Source organism: Carcharodon carcharias, chromosome 15 (genome assembly GCF_017639515.1).
Source record: "Carcharodon carcharias isolate sCarCar2 chromosome 15, sCarCar2.pri, whole genome shotgun sequence".
Classification (NCBI taxonomy): Eukaryota; Metazoa; Chordata; class Chondrichthyes; order Lamniformes; family Lamnidae; genus Carcharodon; species Carcharodon carcharias.
The window spans coordinates 56948121-56974624 of NC_054481.1; the positions used below are offsets into that span (position 1 = coordinate 56948121).

General features: G+C 42.3%; 1 protein-coding gene across 5 annotated transcripts in view; it reads left to right on the forward strand.

Annotated features, from left to right (window-relative positions):
- Nucleotides 1–26504, forward strand: part of drc3 (dynein regulatory complex subunit 3) — a 64329-nt gene that overhangs the window by 20224 nt on the left and 17601 nt on the right. For 4 of the 5 annotated variants that reach the window (XM_041207087.1, XM_041207083.1, XM_041207084.1 and 1 more), the window contains exons 6-8: nucleotides 5188–5307; nucleotides 9087–9199; nucleotides 16050–16224. In XM_041207087.1, coding sequence (XP_041063021.1) covers nucleotides 5188–5307; nucleotides 9087–9199; nucleotides 16050–16224 — 408 coding nt within the window. The remainder of the gene's footprint in view (nucleotides 1–5187; nucleotides 5308–9086; nucleotides 9200–16049; nucleotides 16225–26504) is intronic. The other variant, XM_041207086.1, reaches the window with a different exon arrangement.

Consider the following 26504-nt stretch of genomic DNA (forward strand, 5'->3'; position numbering starts at 1 on the left):
AGATTCAGGCAGTCTGGAGGCCTTATACCCCTTCCATATCTCATTTGCACTACTGTCAGAGGGGTGGTAGGCTGGTTCTTTCTGTAGCTTTGGAGGTTGTTCTGGCATCTGGGTATGTTTTCATTCTTTTCTTCCATTCTTTTGTGTTGAACCGCACTTGGTCAGTTTGGAGTTTGGCTGTGGCACTGGTCGGTGGCTACTACCATAACTCGTTTCTTATGGGGTGGGTGAACATTGTATTCATCTCCTTGTCATTTCTTTCGAATCTTCTGTTGCCATGTAGGTCATGGTGATGTCCTCTGTGGTGGAAGATGAGCATTCCTGTGTCTATAATGAGTTTAGTTGTACACTCATCTCTGCGTTTCACTGTTGGCAATAGACAGCTGCTACCAAGTTCCAGCACCTTTTGTGGCTTTGGCATGCCGGCTGAAAGTTGCAGCATGTGCTCGATGGTTGCTGTTGACCTGCTGTACTGTTTTTGGAGCCGGAGGTTGAGGCTCATCGGACTGCTGGTCGCTCTCTTTTACCTCCTCCTCTGGAGGTGTAGTGGTTACTTCCCAGGTGGTTGGCTGGTCTGACTATTGAAGGTTTACTGGCACCTGTAATGAGAATGGAAAAACCTGCTCTGCAAAGAGAGAAGACGGTTCAGAGCTGACATCCCAGCCTGGACACTTTGCTTGTTTTACTCAGGAACTTGCAGTTCTGTTTGGTTAATGACAGTGGTTGTCTTAACATCATCTGTTGTTTTGAGGAGATCCAAGGCTATGTAGGCATCCCTCCTTAGGGGACAAAGAGACGGAGAGAGAGAGAGGCTGGTTACAGATGATGTACATCAGCTCTAAGATCTATTTGCCTCCATACCTTAGTGGTTCCCGGATTATACAAATGACTGTAAGTTAGATTCCTCTGGGTCAATGAAGTAGTGTACCTGTTTGAAGCCAGAGGCCTTTTGACCATGGTTCTTTGTCCAAAAGACTTATGCTGGCTGCTGTATCTAATTTAAAATTTGTCAAATGGCCATTGACAGAAGTGCCCACATTCCAAAATGAGAAACCAAGATCTTTGATCTCACCCAAGAAGCTTGGCCATCTCTCTTCTGGGTTTGCAGTCTTGATCTTGTGGATAATCTTTGGGCCTCTTGTGCTTTTGAGTTTTTGCCTTGCACATTTTGCGTTAGTATCCAATCCTGTTGCATTGGAAGCATTGAGCTGAACTTGCAGGACATTGATCTTGCCTGTGGGTGTGTGTCGCTCCACAGCATTGACATAATCATTATGCTGGCTGTTTCTGGTATTGCTTTCCCTGACTTAGTGTCCCTGTGCCTTTGTTGCTTAAATAACTGGACTGTAGATTGGCCTCTGCCCTATGACTTATTTTCTCCCCTTAAAATGGTCCTGTGCTGCTCACGGAGTTCTGACTTTCTAACTGTCTGGATTGCATTTTCCAGAGTTAGATTTTCCTTTGCGTGCAGGAGGTCAGAGTGTGTGTCATCTGCTAATCCTACCACTATCCTGTTGCTGATCATTTCTGATTTTAAATCTTTGTACTCGCAACCTTCTGCCATCCTGTGTGGACAATTGCTGAATGAATCAATAGGCTCTTCTGGCTGTTGGACTCTCTTAATGAATTTAGCTCTTTCGAGTATTTTATTGTTTCTTAGATTAAAATAATTATCAAATGATTTTAGTACCTCTTCAAATTTTGCGGAGGATTCATTATTGGAAAACAGTGAATTAATGTCGTCCGCATTCAGGCCTACTGGGTAAAGAAGCGTGTTCACCTACTCTTCTTCTTTTTATCTAAACCTGAAGTGATAATGCATCTAAAGAATCTTATCCTCAAAATCCCCAATTTTGTGATTAATTTGGGCCTTGGAATAGTCCAAATTGATTTAGAAGCGTAGAAGTTTGATCCATGTTCAAAATTTTAAGTGTATGTTCTGCTTCAAGAACTGTCTGAATTTCAAGATGGTGTCGCTGTTCACTCTGAGACAAAGGGACTTCCTGTGATTGCCGGATTTGGCAGGCTGCCCAGCAATGGCATTGGTGCTTAGTTTGAAATAAATGTTTTAACAATGGCTGCCTGGATTGGTTGCCGGCAGACTTCTCTTGTTCAGCGTTTTACTATTTTGACTCACGAGTTTGTTGAGTTCTGCTTGCCTTTTGCTGAGTTGAATAGTTGCAATGTTCCCAAACTATTTAATTAACTCTTTCTCTTTTTTCTGATGTGCTTGGACATAATTTCAGGTTCCAACTCTGGAATCAGGTTTCAGTGACAGGTTTTGCACAAACTACACTTCTGGCTCTGAATTACTTTGAAGATTTCTCAGGACTTGCTGCAGCGTGGAATTTTAAAAGATTTAGCTCACCCTTGCAAGTTCTGCTGACTCTGCAGTCTGAAGCTAGACCTCCAAAGGAGATTCAATGGAGTCTTCTGCTGCTGTAAAGAATTTTAAATTTCTGCCTTCAGCTTCCAAACCTTTCTTTGGAGCTTTTTCCAGCGTATTTTTCCTCTGAACTTCTGCTTCTGGAGCTCCTTTTCAGGTTGGAATGTTTTTTTGAATATTTCCTCTTCCAGCATTTTAGTTTGTCCCCATATTTAAGAGAGATTTGGGGCTTTTTCCACCAGCTGTGACCATGCTGTAGGGTGTTAGTTACAATTCAATAGGTCTGAAGAAATCTTTGTACTCCTACATAGGTTAACTGTAACTTTATTGACTCTTAGAACTATTTACAAAGATACAGTAATGGGTACAATCTAGGAGCTGTCTCCATGCTGCTGGTATGCATGGCTCTGTCCAACACCGCACTGACCCCTAGGTTGGGTTATGTGTTCTCTTGCATCAATGTGTGGGTAATACTACACTCAGTCCCACATTAACCCTATGTGTGCCAGACTCCTATACTACATAAATCTTTAGTTTCAAGAAACATTTGCAGTTCAGAGTTTCTACCAGTTTTTTTCCCTAATCACCTCCATCCTAATTGCATTGAATCCTTGCTAAGATATGATTCCAACAATGGCAGCCATTCTTCAGTACCTTACTCTAGTGGCCGTTCTGCAAATTATTATGATCCCAGTAAAGAAAGAAAACTTTTAAAAAGAGATGAATTTCCCAGTGATCTACATAAAGTCTCACAAAAAATGATTTCACATTTTAAAAAGATTTTTACTGTAACAAACTAAAGTCAACGTTGACTAAACCTTAATTAGTAGGCAGCTAATACACTAAACTACAGAAAAAGATATTCCTTATTAACTTCCTAACACAACCACAAACCTGCGCCATGTTTTCTTCATAATTGTTATTTCCTCGAATAGGGGCTCCATCCTCACCAGCACTCCAATTGGCAATCAACCACAAAAGTGGTCCTTTTTCTCCTGGCTGGCATTGCAGCACCTACTTTTGGTCTTCTCCTCTAAATCTGCCTCTGAGAGTCTGAGACATACAGTAGCAAGGCCGGCTGCTTCCTCCTTTGTGTCCCAGTGTTAAAGCTTGCATCTTACTTTGGATAAGTTTCAATTTGAGTTTCTGACTCCGTAACAAGCAGGTCACATGGGTTTGTCTCCTAGCAGACTCAGCATGAGGTTTCACAGGCTTGTCTCCAAATTATTCCATTTTTTCCTGAATTAAAGGAGCCAGTCTGAAACGTAATCATCTTATAATGTCCAATATTCATAACATGCAAGCCTAAACCATAAGCATTTGCAGGCCATGTAAGTGTAGGAGGTACCCTCAGACAAGCCCTGCAGGCTACATGTAATAAATATAAATAATTTATTTGCCTTCAAATGCTTTGTAAATATTCCATCAAGATTTTAGGGCCACTAAGCACAATTTCAGCCATTCTAATTGATAATAGCTCTTTTTAAGAAGAGAAAAAGGCTCCTCAATGTCTCAGTTGGTTTAGACCATGAATAAATGAGCCACACAGAACAAGAAGGGCCAAAGTTCTTTCCTCAGACTGCACTGAATTAGCTGATCTGATGGAACACTGTGGTTGGCCTCAGTGCCTTTTGTTAAGGAGGAATGAAATAGACCAGAGTACCAGCTATTAATTGCTCTCCAACAATCCCAGGAGTGGGCATTGTCAAGAGAAGACAAAAATGGGCTTGATGGTGAGGCCTCCTGTGACCAAATAGCCTGTTGACATTCAATGGCTAGGCTCAAAATGGATGGCCATCATGCACCCATTTCCCCAACAAAAAGCCAGCTTCTATTAGCAATGAAGAAGGAGAGGAGAAATTAACAGGAAAAGGAATACTGTTTTTGTAAGTCAGCCGTACTGTATTCTCGACTTTTAACAACACTCTCTGATATAAGTAAATTATGCTTTCTATACACCACCTCTATTACAACAAGGACAGAGAAGGGGGAAAAATTAGAGGGTGTTTTTGAAAGGATGTAGAATATTAGAGATGTAACAGACTGTGCTAAGAGATCATGGAATATGGGAAAACATGTTAAAATCTGCAACCCAGAATTCCAGATTTCTGAGAAGCGATGCCAGGTACAGACCTGGCTCTATGCACAAGGGAAGAGACAATGCCATCCTGACTTTCTAGGTGTCAGCTGTTGCTTAGTGGGTAGCTTTATTGCCTCTGGTCAGAAGGTTGAGAGTTCAAGCTCCAGTCCAGAGACTTGAGCACAAAGTCCCAGCTGACGCTCCAGTGAAGTGCTGAAAGAGTGTTGCACTATCACAGCACATCCAAAAGGTGGCACTTGTTAACCTAGGGTCCTATTTGCACTCTCAGATGGATATAAAAGTCCCAAATCATTATTTCAAACAAGAGAAGAGTTCTCCCTAATGTCTTGGAAAATATTTATCCCTTAACTAATATCAGTAAAACAAATTATCTGGTCATTGTTATATGACTATTTGTGGAACCTTGCTTTGTGCAAATTGGCTGCCACACCCCCTGCGTTACAACAGTGACTACACTTCAAAAAAATGTATTGGATATGAAACGCTTTAGGACATCCTGAGATCGTGAAAAGTTCTACTTAAATGCAAATCTCTAATTTTGAGGCATCTAGCTTCACAATGTATTGGCAGAGACCTGGGAGCAATTACCTATCACATACACAGGACATTGATGGTACCTGACTCAGAGGTCAAAGAAAGTGGAAGGGAAGAAAATATGGTTTGCAAAAATTAAGAATTGAACAATCTCTGTTTGTTAAAGAAAGAAATGGCTTTAGAAATGCATCTTGGTGCTGTTTCGAATTTGGTGTACCAAGAAGGTTTGACATTTAAAAAGCTCGAGAAGATCAGATTGCAAGAAGAGGAACTGGCTTTACATAAGGTAAGCAAACATCTTGTATCATTGATTAAGCAGTGCAATCAGCAACTGATCCTTCACACAAGTATTTTTCTTAGCAAGGGTTCAGTTCCTTGTCATGGTTACTTTATTTTAGATTAATGTTTGGGTCAACTGATCTCGTTCAAGAAGGCATTAAAATTAGCCTCAAAGGGAAAAATCAAATCATATGCACTTTTCACGCCTAAACCCTGTCCAGTGCCATTTACTAGAAAGTCCGTGAGTGTGCGAGGATGTTACCTGAGGACAGAGTCTAAAACCATTGTGATGCCTTCCCACAGTTCAGTAGCAACGTTTTGGAAGATGTCATCGACAGTGCTGTTGGGAGGCACTTACTTAATAACCCCTCACCAATGCTCAGTTTAGGTTCCACCAGGACCACTGAGATCCAGATCTCAATTCCAGAGGTGAGGTGAGAGTGACTGCCCTTGACATCAAGGCAGCATTTGACTGAGTGTGGTATCAATGAGCCTGAGCAAAATTGAAGTAAATGGGAATCGGGTAAAACTCTTCACTGGTAAAAGTCACACCGAGCACAAAGGAAGATGGTTGTGGTTATTGGGGCAGCCAATCATCTCAACCCCAGGATACTGCTACTGCAGTCCCTTGGGGTAGTGTTCTAGGCCCAACCTTTTTCTGCTTCATCAATGAACTTCCATACAACACAAAGTCAGAAGAGGGGATGTTTGCTGATGATTGCAAATTGTGCAGTACCTTTCACAATTCCTCAGATACATAAGCAGTAAATGGACCACATTTAGGCTTAGGCTGATATGGCAACCAATGTTCCTGCCATACAAGTGGCAGGAAATCACCATCTCTGACAAGAGAGAATCTAACCATCTCCCTTTGACTTACAACAGCATTGACATTGCTGAATCCCTGACCATCAGCACCCTGGGGGTTACCGTTGACCAGAAACAGTCAATGGTCCAGTTAAGGATCAGCTTTATAAATACTGTGGCTACAAAAGCAGGTCAGAGGCTAGGAATTCTGGGGAGCCTCCTGACTTCCCAATGCCTGTTCACCATCTACAAGACACATGTCAGGAGTGTGATGCTATACTCTCCGTTTGCCTGGATGAATGCAGCTCCAACAGCACTCAAGAAGCTCAACACCATTTAGGACAAAGCAATCCACTTGATCAGCATCCTATGCACCGCCTTAAACATTCACACCCCCTACCATCGATGCACAGTGGCAGCAGTGTGTACCATATACAAGATGCGTTGCAGCAACTTGCCAAATCTCCTTTGGCTGCACCTTCTGAAGCTGTTGCAGGTTCTATCACTGAGGGAATAAGGGCAGCAGGTGTATGGGAATACCACCACCTGCAAGTTTCTCTCCAAGTCACACATCAGCCTGACTTGGAAATATATTGCCATTCCTTCAGTTGGAGAACTGCTGCACAGCAATATTCTGCAAGTAGCAGATCCACTTCCACTCCTGGGGAGATGCAGAGTGGGAAGCTGAAGACAGAGTTGTCAATTACATTATTGCATACCTTGTGGTCACACAAATTCCAAACATCATCAAGTACTTAGACCTCCTCTCTCCATAGTATTTCTGTTTAATTTTGCATTTGATAGCCTTTCCCAACTAATGTCTGAAAATTCTTTATAAGTATTTAAAGAAGTGTTGCTGCAGGGCATAATCCTGCAATTTGGCAGAATTTCTCTGATTTATAATAACAGAAGAAGCTACAGAACATTTGCAAATTCTTTAATTCCAATGGAAATTCAAATTCTGAAGGTCACCAGGTGCAACTCCCTCACTTCCACGTGCCCCCACCCCCCACCCTGCCCCCACCAGCCTACCTAGTTGAGTTTGAGGAGGTGGAAAAAAGGTCTTTTGATTTCCCCAAGATGACATGTCTAGCAATGAAATTTGAGAACCAAGACCTCCCTCTGTGCTAGGTTTAAAAAAACTGGTACCTGAGCCAGGTGGGTCTGCAGTACACCAGGGCACTGCGGATTGACTCATCAATGTGATTCTGTAATGGAACTTGGAAGGGCAGACCTTTCAGCATTTTCTGGGATTCCTTCCATAAAGTTCCAGATAACCCTGTAAACCAAAGACTGAGGGGGTAGGCATCCTGGGTGGGGAGCAGTGGGAAATTTGCCAACATCTGTACTTGTTAAACCCCAGTAGTATCCTTGGAGATCATTAGGTCTGCACCTTCCGCTGATCTGTAGATAAACTGTCTTTGGCAGTGTACCCATTGGGAGAGAATATGCTTCATATCAGACAAACAAACTTCTGCCTGGATTCCTCACGAGTTTGGTTTGGACACTCTTGAAAGGGTGACACCTATGTCAGCTCAGTTAGTTACAAAAGTCTCAACTGATGGTCACGTAGATAAATGTACAGTATGGTTAGTTACTGACCAATAACATTCTTGGTTTGTTCTCAAGTCAAATCCTTTAAGTTATTGTTTTTATCCTTGAACAATAACCTGCACTAATGTACCTCTGATTCTAGAATTTCAGTATCGACATTCTTTGTGAAAACTAGGTGAAATACATCTTACTCCCTCTTTTTCCTTTCTAATCTTCCCTTTGTAACTTTCCTATATTAACAGTCAAGGGAAAAAAAAAATCGGGAGAAGAATTGAAAGTAAAAATCAAAATGTAGAAAATGAAAATGTTACACTAAAGAGATCCAATGATGAAACAGTTTGAGAAACCTCCAAATAAAACAGAAAATGCTGGGAAAACTCAGCAGGTCTGGCAGCATCTGTGGAGAGAGAAATAGAGTTAACGTTTCGAGTCCGTATAACTCCTCTTCAGAGCTGAGATATCTCCAAGTTTGTATAAATGAATAATTTAGATAATTTATTAATTCCATTGTGTTAAATGGTGTTAATCTGAACAAAGCATAGGGCAGGATTTTTCACTGAGCAGGCGGGCGTGCGGTCAACACACTCGAGTATAAAATGATGTGCGATGACTTCGGGTGAGCATCCCGCGTCATCGTGCACTCACACGATATTTCAGTCGACAATTAACAAGCCTGTTAAGTCATTCAGGCATTAAAGTCACAATTGAATGTAATTTTTCGCTGCCCTTCCAACCTTATGGCCAGGTGGTCTTTCTATTTTTTATGAAACCTCATCCACGGACAGAATGAGGTTTCCAACAGGAATTAAATATCAAATTAAAATATTGAAATATAATTTATAACATCTCCCTGCTCATGTGACAGAGTCGCATGAGCGGGGACATATTTTTAACATTTGTAAAATCTTTATTTGCGTTTTTAAAAATCTTCAGCTTCCTGAAGCAACTCTATGCCTCAAAGGAGCTCTCAGTTTGTGCATGCCAAAATATTGTGCTTGCCCTCCTCCCACACCCCCCTTTCCAGCAGCTCTCAGCATTGCAGTGCGCCTTTCATGCTGGCTGGCCGTTAATTGGCCAGCCAGCGTGAAATCGATATCTGGGCCCGATTGCAGGTGGCAGTTGGCTTCATGACCACTCCCGGGCCCGCCCGACGAGGTAAAAATCCTGCCCACAGACTATGCACACAGGACATGCAAAGTGGTCTAGTGCTTTTGTATTATTGCTCAGTTGAGGTAAGCATTTTTCAATGTACTAGAATTGCTCTACAAGTGAGGAATACTCAGATTGCTAATGTAAACATTTGCACAGCTCTGTGATTTTCTAATCACTCCATTGGAATTTGAAGTTGTGCTCAGAATTGGGCCACAGCACATTTTGTTCTGGAGCAAGTTTTTCTTGATTTAATAACTACTTTCTTTATTTCAGGCTGCCTATGTAGAATATCTGAATGGACCTGGTCTATTTAACGTTATGTTTTCAGAAGATCCTGAAGCACCAAAGCTTTTAATGTTACCTGGAGTGCCAGAATTTGTGGAAATATATCCCTTTGCAAGTGTCATGTATGTATTAAGCACATTAATGGAGCACTGTTGTCACCTCTGACCTTATTACATTTGTTCCATCTTCATTGATGATTTACTTCACAAAGTCACACTTAAGGGGAGGTGATGGATTAGTGGTATTGTCACTGCACTAGTAACCCAGGGACAAAAACAGAAAACTCAGCAGGTCTATTAACAGCTGTGGAGAGAGAAACAGAGTTAACATTTCAAGTGCATATAACCCTTCTTCAGAGCTGAAGAGAAGTGGAAATGCGATGAAATTTGATGTTTGGTGGGGGGGAGGGGGAAGGGCGGCAGGTGGAGCTGGATAGAAGGCCAGTGATAGGTGAGGATAAAGGAGGGATTGACAAAGATGTCATAAACTGAAGAACAAAGGGAGTGTTGATGGTAATATTTAGTATTAGTATATTTAATATTGCTAAAAAAGGTGCTAATAGTGGCATAAAGGTAAGAAAGCAGAATGTGATTATAGCAGGGATAGTATTCTGTGAAAGAACAACATGGAACAAATAACAGATGGCTTTGTGGAGGAGGGGAGGGGGTGGTAGTGGGGGGAAAAATGATAGAAAATGGGATAAAAGGGATAAAACCACAGATAAGTGAATAAAAATAAGTGGATAAAAAATAAAAATGTAGAAAAAAGGAAATTTAAAAAGTGGTTGAGGATGGAGGAGAGAGTTCATGGTCTGAAGTTGTTGAATTCAATGTTAACTCCAGAAGACTGTAAGGTGCCTATTTGGAAAATGAGGTGCTTTTCCTCCAGTTTGTGTTGGGCTTCACTGGAACATTGCAGCAGGCCAAGGATGGACATGTGGGCATGAGAGCAGGATGGTGTGTTGAAATGGCAAGCAACCAGAAGGTCTGGGTCATGCTTGTGGACAGACCAGAGGTATTCTGCAAAGCGGTCACCCAGTCTGCGTTTGGTCTCTCCGATGTAGAGGAGACTACAGTGGGAGCAGTAGATGCAGTAGACCAAATTGAAGGAGGTGCAAGTGAAGCACTGCTTCACCTGAAAGGAGTGTTTGGGCCCTTGGACAGTGAGGAGGGAGGAGGTAAAGGGGCAGGTGTTGCACCTTTTGCGATTGCATGGGAGGGTGCCATGGGAAGGGGATGAGGTGTTGGAGGTGATGGAAAAGTGGATCAGGGTGTCCTGGAGGGAATGGTCCCTATGGAATGTTGACAGTGGGGGTGAGAGGAAGATGTGTTTGGTGATGGCACCACGCTGGAGTTGGTGGAAATGGTGGGGGATGATCCTTTGAATGTGGAAGCTGGTGGGGTAAAAATGATCATTTTGGGAGGGAGGAGAAAGTGTGAGGGCAGAGGCACAGGAGATGGGTCAGACACAGTTGAGGGCCTTGTCAACCACAGTGAAGGGAAACTTCGGTGAAGGAAGACTTGCCAGAAGCACCGTTTTGGAAAGTGGCATCATCAGAACAGATGCGACTGAGGCGAAGGAACTGAGAGAATGGAATGGAGTCCTTACAGGAAGCAGGGTGTGAGGAGCTGTAGTTGAGATAGCTGTGGAGTTGGTGGGCTTGTAATGAATATTGGTGGACAGTCTATCACCAGATATGGAAACAAAGAGGTCAAGGAAGGGAAGGGACGTGTCGGAGATGGACCATGTGAAGATGATAGAGGGGTGGAAATTGGAAGCAAAATTGATACATTTTTCCAGGTCCAGACGAGAGCATGAAGCAGCACCGAAACAATCATCGATGTACCAGAAAAAGAGTTGTGGGAGGAGGGCTGAGTAGGACTGGAACAAGGAATGTTCCACATAGCCCATAAAGAGACAGGCATGACTGGGACCCATGTGAGTACCCATAGCCACATATTTTATTTGGAGGAAGTGAGACAAGTTTAAGGAGAAATTGTTCAGTGAGAGAACAAGTTCAGCCAGGTGGAGGAGAGTGGTGGTGGATGGTGATTGTTCAGGCCTCTGTTCAAGGAAGAAGTGGAGAGCCCTCAGACGATCCTGTTGGGGGATGGAGGTGTAGAGGGATTGGACGTCCATGGTGAAGAGGAGGTGGTTAGGCGGTCACATTTCCACTTCTCTTCAGCTCTGAAGAAGGGTCATATGGACTCGAAACGTTAACTCTGTTTCTCTCTCCACTGATGCTGCTAGCCCTGCTGAGTTTTTCCAGCGTTTTCTGTTTTTGTTTCTGATATCCAGCATCCGCAGTATTTTGCTTTTATCTCAGTAACCCAGAGACCCAGGGTAATGCTCAGGGAACCCAGGTTCAAATCCCAGTGGTGGATATGATGGAATTTGAATTCAATAAAAATCTGGAATTAAAAGTCTAATGATGACCGTAAAACTATTGTCGATTGATGTAAAACCCATCAGGTTCACTAAATCTGCCGTCCTTATTTGGTCTGGCCTACATATGACTCCAGACACATTGGTTCACATGGAGTCCAGTGCAAAAGATAAGGCCATTTGCCACAATCTTCAGCCAGCAGTGCCAAGTGGATAATCCATCTCGACCTCCTTCGGAGGTCTGCAGCTGCCAGTCTTCAGCCAATTCAATTCACTCTACGTGATCTCAAGAAGCAGCTGAAGGCACTGGATACTGCAAAAGCTATGACAATATTCCAGCAATAGTACTCCAATTGTCTTCCAGAACTTGCTGCACCCCTAGCCAAGCTGTCAATGGGAATCGAGGGGAAAACTCTTCACTTGTTGGAGTCTTATCTAGCGCGAAGGAAGATGGTTGTGGTTGTTGGAGGTCAGTCATCTCGACTCCAGGACACCACTGCAGGAGTTCCTCAGGGTAGTGTCCTCGGCCCAACCATCTTCAGCTGCTTCATCAATGACCTACCTTCCATCATAAGGTCAGAAGTGGGGATGTTCACTGATGATTGCACAATGTTCAGCAGTCCATGTCCAAATGCAGCAAAACCTGGACAATATCCAGGCTTGGGCTGTCAAGTGGCAAGTAATATTCGCACCACACAAGTGCCAGGCAATGACCATCTCCAGCAAGAGAGAATCTAACCATTGCCTCTTGACGTTCAATGGCATTACCATCACTGAATCCCACACTATTAACATCTGGGGTGGGGGCTGGCGGTTACCATTGCCCAGAAACTGAACTGGACTAGCCATATAAATACCGTGGCTACAAAAGCAGGTCAGAGGCTCGGAATCCTGCGACGAGTAACTCGCCTCCTGACTCCCCAAGGAGTATGATGGAATACTCCCCACTTGCCTGGATGAGTGCAGCTCCCACAATACTCAAGAAGCTTGACACTGCCCAAAGCAGCCCGCTTGATTGGCACCACCGACACATAGTAGTAGCTGTGTATACCATCTACAAGATGCATGCAGCAATTCACCAAGGCTCCTTAGACAGCACCTTCCAAACCACAACCACTACCATCTAGAAGGACAAAGGCAGCAAATACATTGGAACACCACCACCTGAAAGTTCCCTTCCAAGTCACTCACCATTCTGACTTGGAAATATATCGCCGTTCCTTCACTGTCACTGGGTCAAATTGCTGGAACTCCCTTCCTAACAGCACAGTAGATGTACCTACACCACATGGACTGCACTGTTTCAAGAAGGCAGATCACCACCACCACCTTCTCAAGGGCTTCTAGGGATGTGCAATAAATGTTGGTCCAGCCAGTGAAGCCCACATCTCATGAATAAATAACAAAAAACAGAACAATATTGCACAGGTGCTTAGCAAATCCCAATGCCACCAAAATAATTCCTGGAGCCAAATCCTGTCCACAACCAACCTCAACTTCCATAGGGCATCACTGCATCTTCCCTAATCAGGAGTGCTGAAAGCAATCATAGTGCCTGTATTGTTGCTCTGCATTCATACTCAATTGAGTCATATGACTCAGCTGCTGATTAGATTAACTTGTTGAGCCATTGTGGAAGTCTCCACTGGTGAAATTTTTTATGTTGGAAAAGAATTAACTGAGCCAATATTGATCTCTCAATCAACACCTAGAAAAGCAGATTATCTAGTCATGATCACACTGTTTGTGGGAATTTGCTGGGCACAAATTAACTGCTGCATGACAACTAACTACACTTCAAAACTTTTCTTTAGCTGTAAAGTACTTTGGTATATCTCGGGTTATGAAAGGCGCTATAGAAATGCATGGCTTTTTTTCTTTTTGAACATTTAGAAATTTAAGAATAAACCAGCATCTCCTTAAACTTCAATTTTAGAGTCTGGTAACTGGTTAAGATAGGGAAGAGCCAAGCCTTACTGAACAGGAAAATACCACATGTTATAATCATTCTGTGTTGAGTTAGCTGACTCAGCTGAGGCTGGGAATGTCTCTGTGCCCTGGGTTAGGGAGGAGAGAATCAGCCAGGGTTCCTATTATCTCCAGATCCTCATGAGAAATGGGTGTGTATGGATGCCAGATGGAGACAAAATCAATTCAATGTTTATCAGGCAGTCTACTGCCTGCCATCAAAGATCCCTCCTCCAAGAGATACCAGCCTATCAGATGGCCATCAGCTTTTCTGTGCCAGCAGCGCAACAGGAGCAGGGGCCACTGCTGGGTTTGCAGCAGACCCCAGAACAGCAATCACGGAGCAGGCCGCAGAAGGCAGGTGAATGGGGCAGGCTTGGTGGGGCCAGTCAAGGAGGCTTTGGCGACAGGGGGAGGGGAGGCTCTTTCAGCAAGGATGACCCTTGCCACTGGTGGGGCCCTTATTGGGCACAGACTGCCCAATCATGAGGGCCCACCTCTGAGCCCGCAGTGATTTGCCAGGGTATACCTGTTGGCCTTACCACATGGTGTAATCCCCACAGCTGCTGGAAGAATACCAGGGGGATGAGGCCCTTAACTGACCAACAAATTGGCCTCTGGACGGGAAGGCTGACCTTTATCGTCTCCATCCCTGACTTGATCGGGATGAGTTGGGAAGGCAAAGGGCTCTCCACCCACACCTTCCCATCTGATTAGATAGTCCACACACCTCCCAAAGCATTCCTGGTGGGGAACAAATAAATCCCACCCAAAGTGTGAAAAGCGATTAGCAAACATGTCCCAGGGAGAGGAGTTTTTTAAAAAGTTGTTATACCTGAAATAAATGATCTATTGATACTGGTTCAGTTGCTCAAGAGGCCCTCTTGTCACACAGATGTTGATTCATTCTGAAACCAAATGGTGTAGTGGGAAACTAGACACCAATCTTTTTATTTAATACTAGATTTATTTACAGAAGACAATATTGCATATGTTGCCTCCTCCCTAACCGATACCCAATGACCCACAAGTCTTTCCTTATAAAATCTTGCTTGCTTTAACCTTATTGAGTTTTTGAGGAGGTATCAGAGACAGTGGTGGTGTGTTACAGATCACTCAGGGAGTCCCAGTTGCTGTGACAACATGCACATTTACATTCATATTATAGTCTGGAGCTATGGATAATAATAGTAGAAGTTCCAACTTTCTTTCCATCATGTGGTTGACCAGGAATCTCTCCTGCTCTTAATGCCTGCCAAAGGCATGTGGTAGAAGGATTTGCAGCTTGATTATCAACCTGTTTGGCCACATTATGAAAGCATCTTCCTTGACCGTCAAGTCACGGTTGGGACTTGGAATCCGGAGCATCTGGCTCAGAAGCAGGGGAGCTACCTACTGCACCACAAGACCTCCATAAGTCTGTCTTTATATTCTTTTGAGAAATTAAATAAAGCAATTAAATAAACCAATTAACTAATAAACTACCCCTTTAAAGAGATACTGTAATAAAAACAGAACGAAAGGAAGTTTTTCTCAAAATTAAATTAAAATAGTATTTTTGGGGGAGATGATGCAGTCCTGCCCCTCTTGGCACCCACTGGTCACCGTAGGTACCGCATGTTCCTTCTCCAGGGGCATGCAGGGGCAGATGTAACCATGGAAGAGAGACAGGCAGTCAGGATGAATGATCCCCTCAATGGTCCACAAGTCTTTCTTTATACACTTTTGAAACAATAACTAGTAAACAAGTTAACAGCACATTAAAGGGCCACTGTAACAAAAAGACAACACTTTAAAGGAAACTTATCAAATTAAGATAATATTTTGTCGGGGGAGATGAAGCACTCTAGCCCCTTAAGCGCCCACCTATTGCAGAAAGCCTCAAGTGTACCGGTGGACACTACATGCTTTCAATCCAGGGATACCCGGGTGCAGACGTAACCATGGAAGAAAGGCAGGCAGTCAGGATGAACGATCCCTTCAATGGTCCATGAGTCTTTCTTTTCAAAACCAATAAATAAATATTAACTAATAAACTAATTGAAAGCCCCTTAAAGGGGCATTGTACACAAAAAAAAACTTCAAAAGGAAATGAATTAATTAATTTAATTAATTTAATTAAAATAATGTTCCCGGGATGATGATGCACTCCCTGAGATGCCCACTGGTAGTAGAAGGCCTCAAACGTACTGGCAGACACTGCATGCTCCCTCTCTAGGGAGATCCGGGCATGACAGTCTTTCTTTATACGCCCTTTTAGGAGCCAATAAAACAAAATTAACAAATAAACTAATTAAATTTACAGTTCTTAAAAGGGGAATCTTATTTTATATGTGTTCAAGGTATTTAATCTATCAATGCCCTATGCCTGCGCATCCTTAACCTCGATAATAAAATTAACATACCATTAGCAACATAACCAGCTCCACACATACTGGAAGATGTGCAGCATGATTACAGTAACATGTAGAAGGGGAAAAAAAGAAAATATAAGGCAATTAATTATGGGCAAAAGTTGCACTTTAGAAAATAAAATGCAGCCTGCGATATTACATCCTTTATAATCTACATATGACAGCATCCTTGACGATTTACCACATACAAGGCTGAGTTCACCAACATTTGCCAGAAACTCTTTCACTACGGCCTTAAAGGGTTTGACACACGTAAAAAGGAACTAGAACATTTTTTGGAATGCCTGCAAGAAGCAGTTGAAGATAACCAGCAAAAAGGAGTAAAAATCATCAAGGAATTTGAGGAGAAGAACAAAGAGGTAGGAAGGAATCAAAAGTAAAAATAGAAAATGTTGGAACAATACAGGTCAGCATTTGTAAATAGAAGAGCAATATTATTAGTGTTTTGAGTGTGGAACTGATGTGTTGAAGTGTACTTTATTTAAAGTATATGACTGTGGAACAAAAGAACCAAAAAAGAATGACGAGGAGAAGTGAGGTATCATGGCTGTCACATAAGTGAGACTAGTGTTTCCCCTTTATAATCTATGTAGGTCCACTTCATAAGCTTTCAACAAACATAACTTGCAACCAGTTATCATCAAATATTTAATTTATACAATTATTTTTCTGAAATGCTTTAGATCTGCAGGCTTCCTTACTGGGTAAAGGCACAAGGTGACATTATACAGAGCTGTACAAAACCAGGAAAATTCCAAGTTTCATCCTGGCCTATGCTGAGTTTGCAGAACTCAACCGAGGCAGCAACTGGGACACTTAAAATGGTCTCTGTGCCCATTCCAGCAGGGATCACTGGAGAGCAATTAAGACCGAGTCCTCATTGATTTTCTCCCAGCCCACTGTTGAGCTACCAAGGCCAGCACAACAAAACCTCTGCTGCATATGCTGAGGCATGTTGCTGGCCTTTAAAATATGGAACCGAATAGATATGTTGAAGTAAACCAGCTTTTTGATTTGGACAATGAACACAGAATTAGAGTTTCAGCTGTATCTCAGTTGTACCACTTGCTTCTGAGCCAGATATTTGTGGGTTCAAGTCCCAGAGACTGCGATTTAAAAACTAGGCTGGCTGACACTCCAAAGCAATACTATAGAATGTTGCACTGAGTTAAACTGAAGCCACGTCTGCCCTCTCAAGTGGAAGTAAAGACCCCAGACACTATTTCGAAGAGGAGCAAGGAGATTCTCTCTGGTGTCTTGGGCCTTGGCCAATATTTATGCCTCAACCAACATCTAAAAATATTATCACATTGGTGTTTGTGGGATCTTAATAGTGTACAAATTGGCTGGCATGTTTCCTATATTGAAAAGTATTTCATTAGTTGTAAAGCACTTTGGGACAGCTTCAGATCATGAACAGTGCTATGTAAATACAAATCTTTCTTTAGAGAGTACAAGCACAAAATTAACAAGTTCTGAGCAATTTATTTTCTTTTAAACCTTGTCCCCACAGGATGCAGTATAGAGTCTGAGATAAGAGTCAATTAAGCTGAGATCCACAGAGGTGAATGTAGGATGTACAGTCTGCAATAATCATACATTTGTCACGGCTCACTGGGGATATTACGCTGCAGTATCAAGCCTCACTGCTCCTCGAGCCACGACAAATGTGAAGAAGTTTGATCAACCCACCTAATTGTTTAATTTAGGTTAACAGAATACAAGCACCAGATTTGTAAACTTAATAAGTAAATAACTGTTTATTGAACAAATTGTCTCTAACCTGAGGCAAAAGAAAGAAATATGAACTGCTAATTTCTATCGCTATAACCTAAACTCTACCCCTTCTAAATCCCTACACACACACACACACACATATACAAGACACACAGAACATGGACTTTGAGGGTAAGATAAAACAGTTCAATAGCACTAATTCCAGAATACAGGATATGATGGGTTGATTTTGACTGCTGTCTCCAAAATTCCTTTCAGTTCTTTGTTGATGACACAAGGTTGTCTTCCAACACTTTCAGTCTTTAGTTCACTGGTTGGGCACTTGCCTTTCAATGTTTCTAACAGTGAATTTCCCCTTTTCCTCTTGACAGGGATTTTCAAAGAGAGAGCACATTATAGAGATATGAGGAGAAAAGGCCAGCTAGCTATTATTGTAGGATTACTGGAATCTTAAACACACAGGAAGCAGAGGTTTTAGGTCTTTTCCCTTTCAGGTTAGGAGCTATTCTGCTGCACTGCTTTCACACAAACCCTGGTCACCTGGTCAGGAGCCAATTAAAACGTTGTTGCCAGGCAGTTCACCATTCAATCGGACTCCTTCTCAGCACCATCCTATCTTTAATAGCACACTCTGTTCCAGGACAGCAACATTTTATATATCCCTCACACTGTTCCAGTAGACATGTCTTTCAAACTGCAGCCAAATGTAATTTTAATCCACAGTCCAACAAAAATAAAAAGATATGTTCTTTACATGTCCCCACCCTTTAAAGAGATGAAACACCATTTCAAAAATGCATTTCACCACAAAGTATGTGATACATGGACAACAAAATATGAGACTTACTTCCATTCATCCTTCCTCCCCCTTAAACAATCTTATACAATCTTCAGCATTTCTTGTCCCTTTAACTTATTTTGGTATTTTACAGCCGGGACAATGTAATAGTGATCACATTATCTTTACTGGCAATGTGAACAATCTTTACATTGAATGGTTGAAACAATAGACTCCATCTAAACAGTCTCGCATTTCGAGTTTTAAACTTTTCAATGAATGCCAGCCGATTATGGTCAGCGTAGATTATTGTTTCTTTGTTATCGTGTCTGACATAAACTTCAAAGTGTTAAAGAGACAACAACAATGCTAGAGTTTCTTTTTCTACTGTAGAGTACTTTCTCTGATATTGAATTAGTTTCTTGGAAAAGTACTCCACTGGTTTATCATCTTGTAATAGGACTGCATCTACCCCCAAATCACTAGCATCAATTGCCATTTTAAAAGATTTGGTAAAGTCAGGGGTGGCCAACATTGGTTCCTTTATTAAGGTTGCCTTTAGCTTTTCAAGGGCTGTGTGGCATTCTGCTGACCTTATTATCTTTGCCTGTTTTCTTAACAAATTGGTGAGAGGTACAGCTGATGTGCTGAAGTTAGGCACAAACATCTGATAAAACCCACACATTCCCAAAAATCTCATGATTTCTCATGCTACTTTACATGCTCCAGTGAGTCTTTCTAGAAACATGGACACATAATCCAACATGGAGGATTCGGCTTTCTGCTTTAAGAACTTTTCTTTAATCACTTTTAATGGACCTCTTACTTCATGATCATAGATCAATTCAAATGGACTAAATCCAGTAGATTCATTTGGAGAATCTCTGGTAGCAAATACTAAGAAATCTAATCCTTTGTCCCAATCCTTTGGGTATTCATGGCAATAGGTCTTAATCATGGTTTTGAGAGTCTGATGGTATCTCTCTAAAGTTCCCTGTGTCTGTGGGTGATAGGCGGTAGACTTTAGTTGTCTGATACCTAAACTGCTGGAATGTCCTGGAAAATTTTAGACATGAAGTTAGAACCTTGGTCAGATTGTATTTCAATTGGTAGGCCATAACGAGTGAAAAACTGAGTTAACTTTTCCACTACCACCTTAGCTGTAATTGTCCTTAAAGGAATAGCTTCTGGAAATTAGGTTGTCATATCATGATTGTAAGAGTATAGTGATGTCCTGCTTTTGTTTTGGGTAATGGTCCTACATAATCTAGTAATGCCATTCTTCAAAAGGTTCTTCAAAAACTGTTTTGGGTATTAAAGGTGCTGGTTTGATTACATGTTGAGGTTTACCTACTACCTGACATGTATGACATGTTTTACAAAATTGTACTATGTCCTTATGATATTTTTGCCAGGTAAAATACCTGTTTATCAATGCTTGGGTTTTCCATATTCTTACATGTCCTGCCATTGGAATTTCATGTGCTACTCACAATATCGCTTTACGATATTTGGGCGGTACCACTATCTGATGAACAACCGTCCATTCCTCATCTGCAGGTCTGTGAGGGTGTCCCCACTTCCTCATCAGAACTCCATTTTTAATGTAATAGCACTCCGGAACTCCTTCCGTCTCAGCTTCAGTATGAGTGGACTGTGCTAATTTGTTTAACTCTGCATCTGCTTTCTGAGCCTCGATTAATGAAGACCTGCCAAACACTTCCTTTGAATTATCCTCATTCTTAAAGAAAGTTTTGGCTACTCTAACATCTGCTCGCAGTATTACTTTGATTTGGTTTAGCTGTTGCTCTGGTCACCACACAATGAAGAAAATACCAAAAGCTTGTTCTTGTAACTTCTCTGTCTCTTTAGCCCCTCTCGGACTTTCCATAAGTATGGGCGAAGCTATAACCTTCACTCCTGCCAAATCATTCCCCAGGAGTAAATCAACTCCATCCATGGATAATTTCTTAACCATTCCTACAACTACTGATCCAGACAACAAATCACACTTTGTACCATGGAACCAGGATATATTCTCCACTTATCCCATTTACCAACACTTTAACTTTAATTGAACTCTGGAGGGAAAATTAGGTCCTTCTTCAGCAAAAGAGTTTGAGTAGTTCCTGTGTCCCTTAATATAGTTATGGGTCTAGCTGCATCATTTGATGAAAAAGGGATTGTCTTTCCTTTAGACAAAAACTCTTTATATCTCTCATCTACCTTATTCATTTCACCTGCATTCACAGCAGCGTTTATCTCCAGATCCTTATTTGTGGTTAAAGCTGCAATTTGGTCCGTGGCATTTTCTTTTTGAGTTCCCTTTTCGGTTTCGCTCTTACAAACTCCAATAAGTCCCATGGGCTTCCCTCGCAACTTCCAGCATTTGAACAAATGTGTCCCACTTTACTAAAATGGAAATGCTTAGGCCTTCGAGTTTCACCTCCACCCTCAGTACCTTCCTTCCTGATCTGGGGAGGGGAATCTCAAGGTATTCCCAGCTCTCCATTCTTTACCCTGGCTACTTGCCTTCCTTTCACTCTATAACTTTCTATCCTTTTCAAATTTATGGGGCTGATGAAAAAAATGTTTAGTTTTATGGAGCAGCTCATAATCATCAGCCATTACTGCTGCCTGTCTAGCAGTTGTAATCCTTTGGTCTTCAACATGGGTTCTTATTTTAGAAGGTAGGGAGTTTTTAAATTCTTCCAAGAGAATGGTGTCTCTGAGAACTTCACAGGTAGTTTCAAATCCCAATGCTCAGCAAAACTACTTTGCTTAATCCTTTCAAATTCAGTGTATGTTTGCCCAGGCTGTTTCCTTAAATTTTGAAACTTTTGTCTGTATGCTTCAGGGACCAACTCATATGCACTCAAAATAGCCTTTTTCATCACATCGTAATCCCTAGAAACCTACTTGACAGTGAAGCATAAATTTCTTGTGCTCTACCTGTCAATTTGCTCTGCATGGGCAATGTCCAGTTTTCCTTTGGCCAGTTCATCTGTTTAGCTATTCTCTCAAATGAAATAAAAAATACTTCAATATCTCTTTCCTCAAACTTCAGAAGAGCTTGTACAAGTTTAAACATATCCCCACTGGGTTTTAGGTTAAAGGTTTTCTCATCATCAGAACTTTCCTCAGCATCTGATGTTTCTTTTTTAAAATCCAGCTTTTCAAGCTGGTACTCTCTGTCCCTTTCTTTCATTCTCTCTTCCATTGCTAACTTTTCCCTCTGGGGATCAAGTTTTCGCATTTCTAATTCCCTTTCTTGTTTTCTTTCTCTCTCCTGCCTTTCTGCCTGTTCCCTTTGAAATGCCCTTTCTCTTTACTTTTCTGCTGTCACTAGTTCCATTTTTTTTTATTTGCAACTGAATTTGAGCCCATTCCAATGAACCACCCCTTGGAGAACTTGATCTCTAAGGTATTCCTTCCAATTTCAAATGCTGTGCCATCTCTTTGATTATCTCTGCCTTCCTAGCTTCGGCAGGCAATCCAACTCTTAATTTACTTGCCAATTCAATTAACCTGGCTTTTGAGATCCCTTGTAAAATCATCCGGGGACACCTCTTCCACTTGCAGGAAAGCTTTAGTAGTTTCCAGTGCCATCTTATTTTTGATAGTACAAACCTGGTGTTTCCTTTTAGCTTTTATTACTAAATCTGCATTCAAATCGTTGTTGTCTTTTGTTCCAAAATATCCCGGACCTGAGCCCCCAAACTTTGTTACAACTCACTGGGGATAGTGCACTGCAGTACCAAGCCTTGCTGCTTCTCGAGCCGCGACAAATGTGAAAATGTATGATCAACCCACCTAATTGTTTAATTTAGGATAACAGAATACAAGCACCAGGTTTGTAAACGTAATAAGTAAATAACTGTTTATTGAACAAATTGTCTTTAACTAGTGGCAAAAGAAAGAAATATGAACTGCTAATTTCTAACTCTATAACCTAAACTCTACCTCTTCTTAAATCCCTATACACACATATACAAGACACACACACAGCATGGATTTTAAGGGTGGGATAAAACAGTTCAATAGCACGAATTCCAAAGTACAAGATTCGATGGGTTGATTTTGATTGATGTCTCCCAAATTCTTTTCAGTTCTTTGTTGATGACATAAGCTTGTCTTCCAGCACTTTCAGTCTTTAGTTCACTGGTTGAGCACTTGCCTTCCAATGTTTCTAACAGTGTTTTTTCCCTTTTCCTCTTGACAGAGATTTTCAAAGAGAGAGCAGGTTATAGAGATATGAGGAGAAAAAGCCAACTAACTATTATTGTAGGATTACTGGAATCATACACAGGAGATAGAGGTTTTAGGTCTTTTCCCTTTCAGGTTAGGAGCTATTCTGTTGCACTGCTCTCTCTCAAACCCTGGTCACCTGGTCAGGAGCCAAATAAAACATTGTTGCCTCAGGCAGTTCCTTATTAGACTAGACTCCTCCTCGGTACCATCCTGCCTTTCATGGCACACTATGTTCCAGGACAGCAACATTGTATATTTACCTCACACTGTTCCAGTGGACACGTCTTTCAAACTGCAGCCAATGTAATTTTAATCCATAGTCCAACAGAAATAAAAAGATAGGTTCTTTACAACAGCTCAACAGAAATGAAAATATGTGTTTTTACACACTGATGTGGATGAAGTTCACTAGATGAATTAAGTGGCCTTTTCTCACTTTGGGTATTATGTTCTGACTTTTGGGGCAGAAATTTTGATGGGGGTGGGAGGGTTGAATGTAGGCAGAGAAGTAAATCCCTGAAAAACATTGAAGTGGCAGAGGCCTGACATTATCCCACCTATTTCTGGTATTTATTTACCAGGTCATGTTCCACGATGTGCAGAAAGCCTTCATAACATTGTCAGGTCAGTTATTTAAATATTTAAGTATTCAAATAATGGCTTTAACCCAGAATTTTAGCTTTAACAGCCAGTGCACAGGTTTTCCGTACCTGTGTAACTCGCCAGCGTCATCAAGGCTAGAGCATGGTGTGGGGGAGGATTATTGATCTATAAAACTGACAGGATGTAAAGCCTTTAAACAGGAGATCTGCATAGTTGCTGCTCTGCATACGGGGAAGGCATATGCTTATAGGACTTCCTCTGAGAGCATGCTTTCACTGCCTTATACATGATTTCCAACTTTTGGAAGTAATTTCACCAAGCTGGGAGTTTGTTCACTTTGATCTGCACTTACCTGCTTTCAGCCTTCACTGCAGCTTTGGAGAAGCTTATGTAGATATACCATGTTCCTTTAATGAGGAACAAGAGGAGCATCTATACCAGCATCAACAACACACTGGCTGCCTTCTCTGCAGCCACAAGCTGCTGCACAGGTCAGAGGTGACGAACACAGAGCTGCAGCTCAAAGAAGGCAATACTCCCTGCACAGCGTATACAGGCAGAAGATCAGCTTCTTTGAGATAAGAGAGCAACAGTGACTCAGGAGGCTCAGGCGTTCGTGGCAGGTCATCGCTGCCATCTGTTGCCTCCTTCCAAGAGGGCCAGGTTAGCATGCATTGCCATTGGCTGCCAAAGTCATCACAGCCCTGAATTTCTTCACCTCTGGTTCCTTTCAAGGATCTGCTGGTGATATCTGTAGATTTCACAATCTGCTGCCCACAAATGCATGTCTGAGGTGGTGGAGGTCATGTTTGCCAAAGCAGCCAGTTACACCTATTTTGATAAAAAGCATTTCTACCTCTCTCCAACTCTGAAAAAGTCATACAGACTCAAAATGCTAACTCTCTTCTTCTCTCCAGAGGCGCTGCCAGACATCCTGAGATTTTCCAGCATTTTCTGTTTTTACTACAGTTATTTTGACACTGATTAAGCCGGTCAGACCCAGAGGACTCACATTTTTGTTGCAGTGGCTGAATTGCCACTAGTACAGGGAGTCATATACTGCACGTAAATGGCAATCAAGGCACCCTTAGTCATCCAGAAATATTAGTCAATCAAAAGGGATTCCATTCCATCAATGTTCAGTTGGTATGTGGACCAGTGAAAGGTTTTCATGCGTGTGCATGTAAGAACTTTTGGAAGCTGCCTTCATTTTGCACCAGTCACATCCCCCACAGCACCTCCAAGCAGACTCAGTGGGTGGCTTCTTGGAGACAAAGATGTGGCTGATGGAATCTGTGAGAATCCCTACTAGTGATGCAGAGGAAAGGTACAACCGGAGCTATATGAACTCAAGGGTGCTCTTACAACAAGCCAAAGCTTAAGAAACAATTCCAGTGTCTGGACAGATCTGAGGAGACCCTTCAGTGTGTACTTTGAAAGGATTTTGAGAATGCTCATGGTTTGCTGTGCCTTGCACAACGTGGTGCTGCAGAGAGGACTGGAGCTACAGAGGGACTGCTCTGCATCCTTGGAGGAGCTGGAGAGGCTGATGAGCCTGATGTGAGCAGGATACCTGCAGCTGCTCAGCCAGCTGCCAGAGAAGCCTGCAAAGGATTCATCCAGGCATGAGTCAGATAACCTGAGTGTGTGAAGCCTTATGGCACAACAATTCTAAACCCACTGCCAGCCCCACCCCCACTTGTCCAAATACAACATTATTTTCACAGACAAATTCATACACTTTGCACGTCTTCCGCTCTGATCGTACAATTCTCCCCTTCCAATTTGGAAGGCAGGAGTCATGGAGAAAACTAGACAATGGAAACTTGAAATGAAGTGCAAAATTCATTCACATTTTGCAATAGATTAACACACTGACATTTTTATGATCGTCCAAGTAAGTCCTCTTGTGTAACTAAAATGTCTTTCCTTTCCAATTACCCCTATAAGGTGCTACCCAATTGGCTTCAGCAGAGCTGGAGGCAAGCTGTTTTGCCAGCCAAGCTGCCTGTGGCATCCATCCTCTGGGGTTTAAGGCTCCCGAGGGCCACACAAACTACTCCCCATCTGCGCCTGTGCAGGGTCAGAATTGGTCATCAAAGCAGGAGGCAGCATGTGAGACTCTGTTTGAGGGGCAGGGTAGGGCGAGGGATGAGAAATACAAGAACCTTGAAAAGAGTCCCCACTTCCATAGACCCTTTCTCCATCTTCCTTCACATGACCCACCTGCACTTCTCTGCTAGCCAAGAGCTAAAGAGAAATTTGTTGCACTTACATGAGGTGCTGAACAGCAATGCAAGGCTTTCCTCCATCTTGTCTAAAGTAGTAGACTGAGTATACGGCCACTTTTCTGGGCAAGAATGCACCAGTTGCCGGCCATGTCTGATTTCCAGCTGAGTGCCATGCTTTCCATGGAGGTGGATGTTCTAGCAAAGGCCTAAGACATCATAGCACTCATGTTTGAGACAGACTCCTCCAATCTCTCTCCAAAGGTGTGTAGTGTCTCTGGAAATACTAACAGAAACTCTCACATTTTCTGTTGCTGCTTCAGAAGAATCCACTTCATGGATGACACACAAGGCTGTCCAGCTGAGCAGAACTTGGAATGTCCTGCACTCTTTATTGGGGACTCTCCACTGCTGTTCATGTCTGCAATAGTTGCTGCTGCTCTCTTGTGATGTGTGTCTCACTATGTGACACCTATCCATCTCCCTCAAAGTCCCTACTGAAGTGCGTAAATCTAAGCTGGTGGAGGATGCACAAGAGTTGTTTGACAGTGTTTCTTTAGAGTGTGCAGCCTCCTGTAAGGACTCCTTGGCCACTTCCTGCTTCAGCTCCTGTGTCACACTCGATGGACTTCTGGGAGATGAAAGACCTGAATCAGAACTGACATGGGGAACAGGTAAAATGTCATCGTTGTTTCAGTTACTGGTGCCAGCAAATCAACATCATTGATCATTATGTGCCAAGTGGCAATCTGATTTCTAATTCTTTCACTGGGTATCTGTGAGACCCCCATCTCTCTGTCACTAATGGCCATGCACTCCACCATCCAGAGTGGCTATGGCTGCAGCCCACCCACCCCCCCACCAGAACCCCCTCCGCCTGGCTTCTGTTTCCTGTAGTTTTGCGCTCTCTTCTGCAAGAAGAGAAAGCAGAAATTATGAGGAAAGCAGAAATTATGAGTGTAAGAGATGGACTTTGTGGGGAGGAGGAAAGTAGAACGGTTGTGGAGAGTGACTGTGAGGCATGGGTGTGAGATGGCATAAA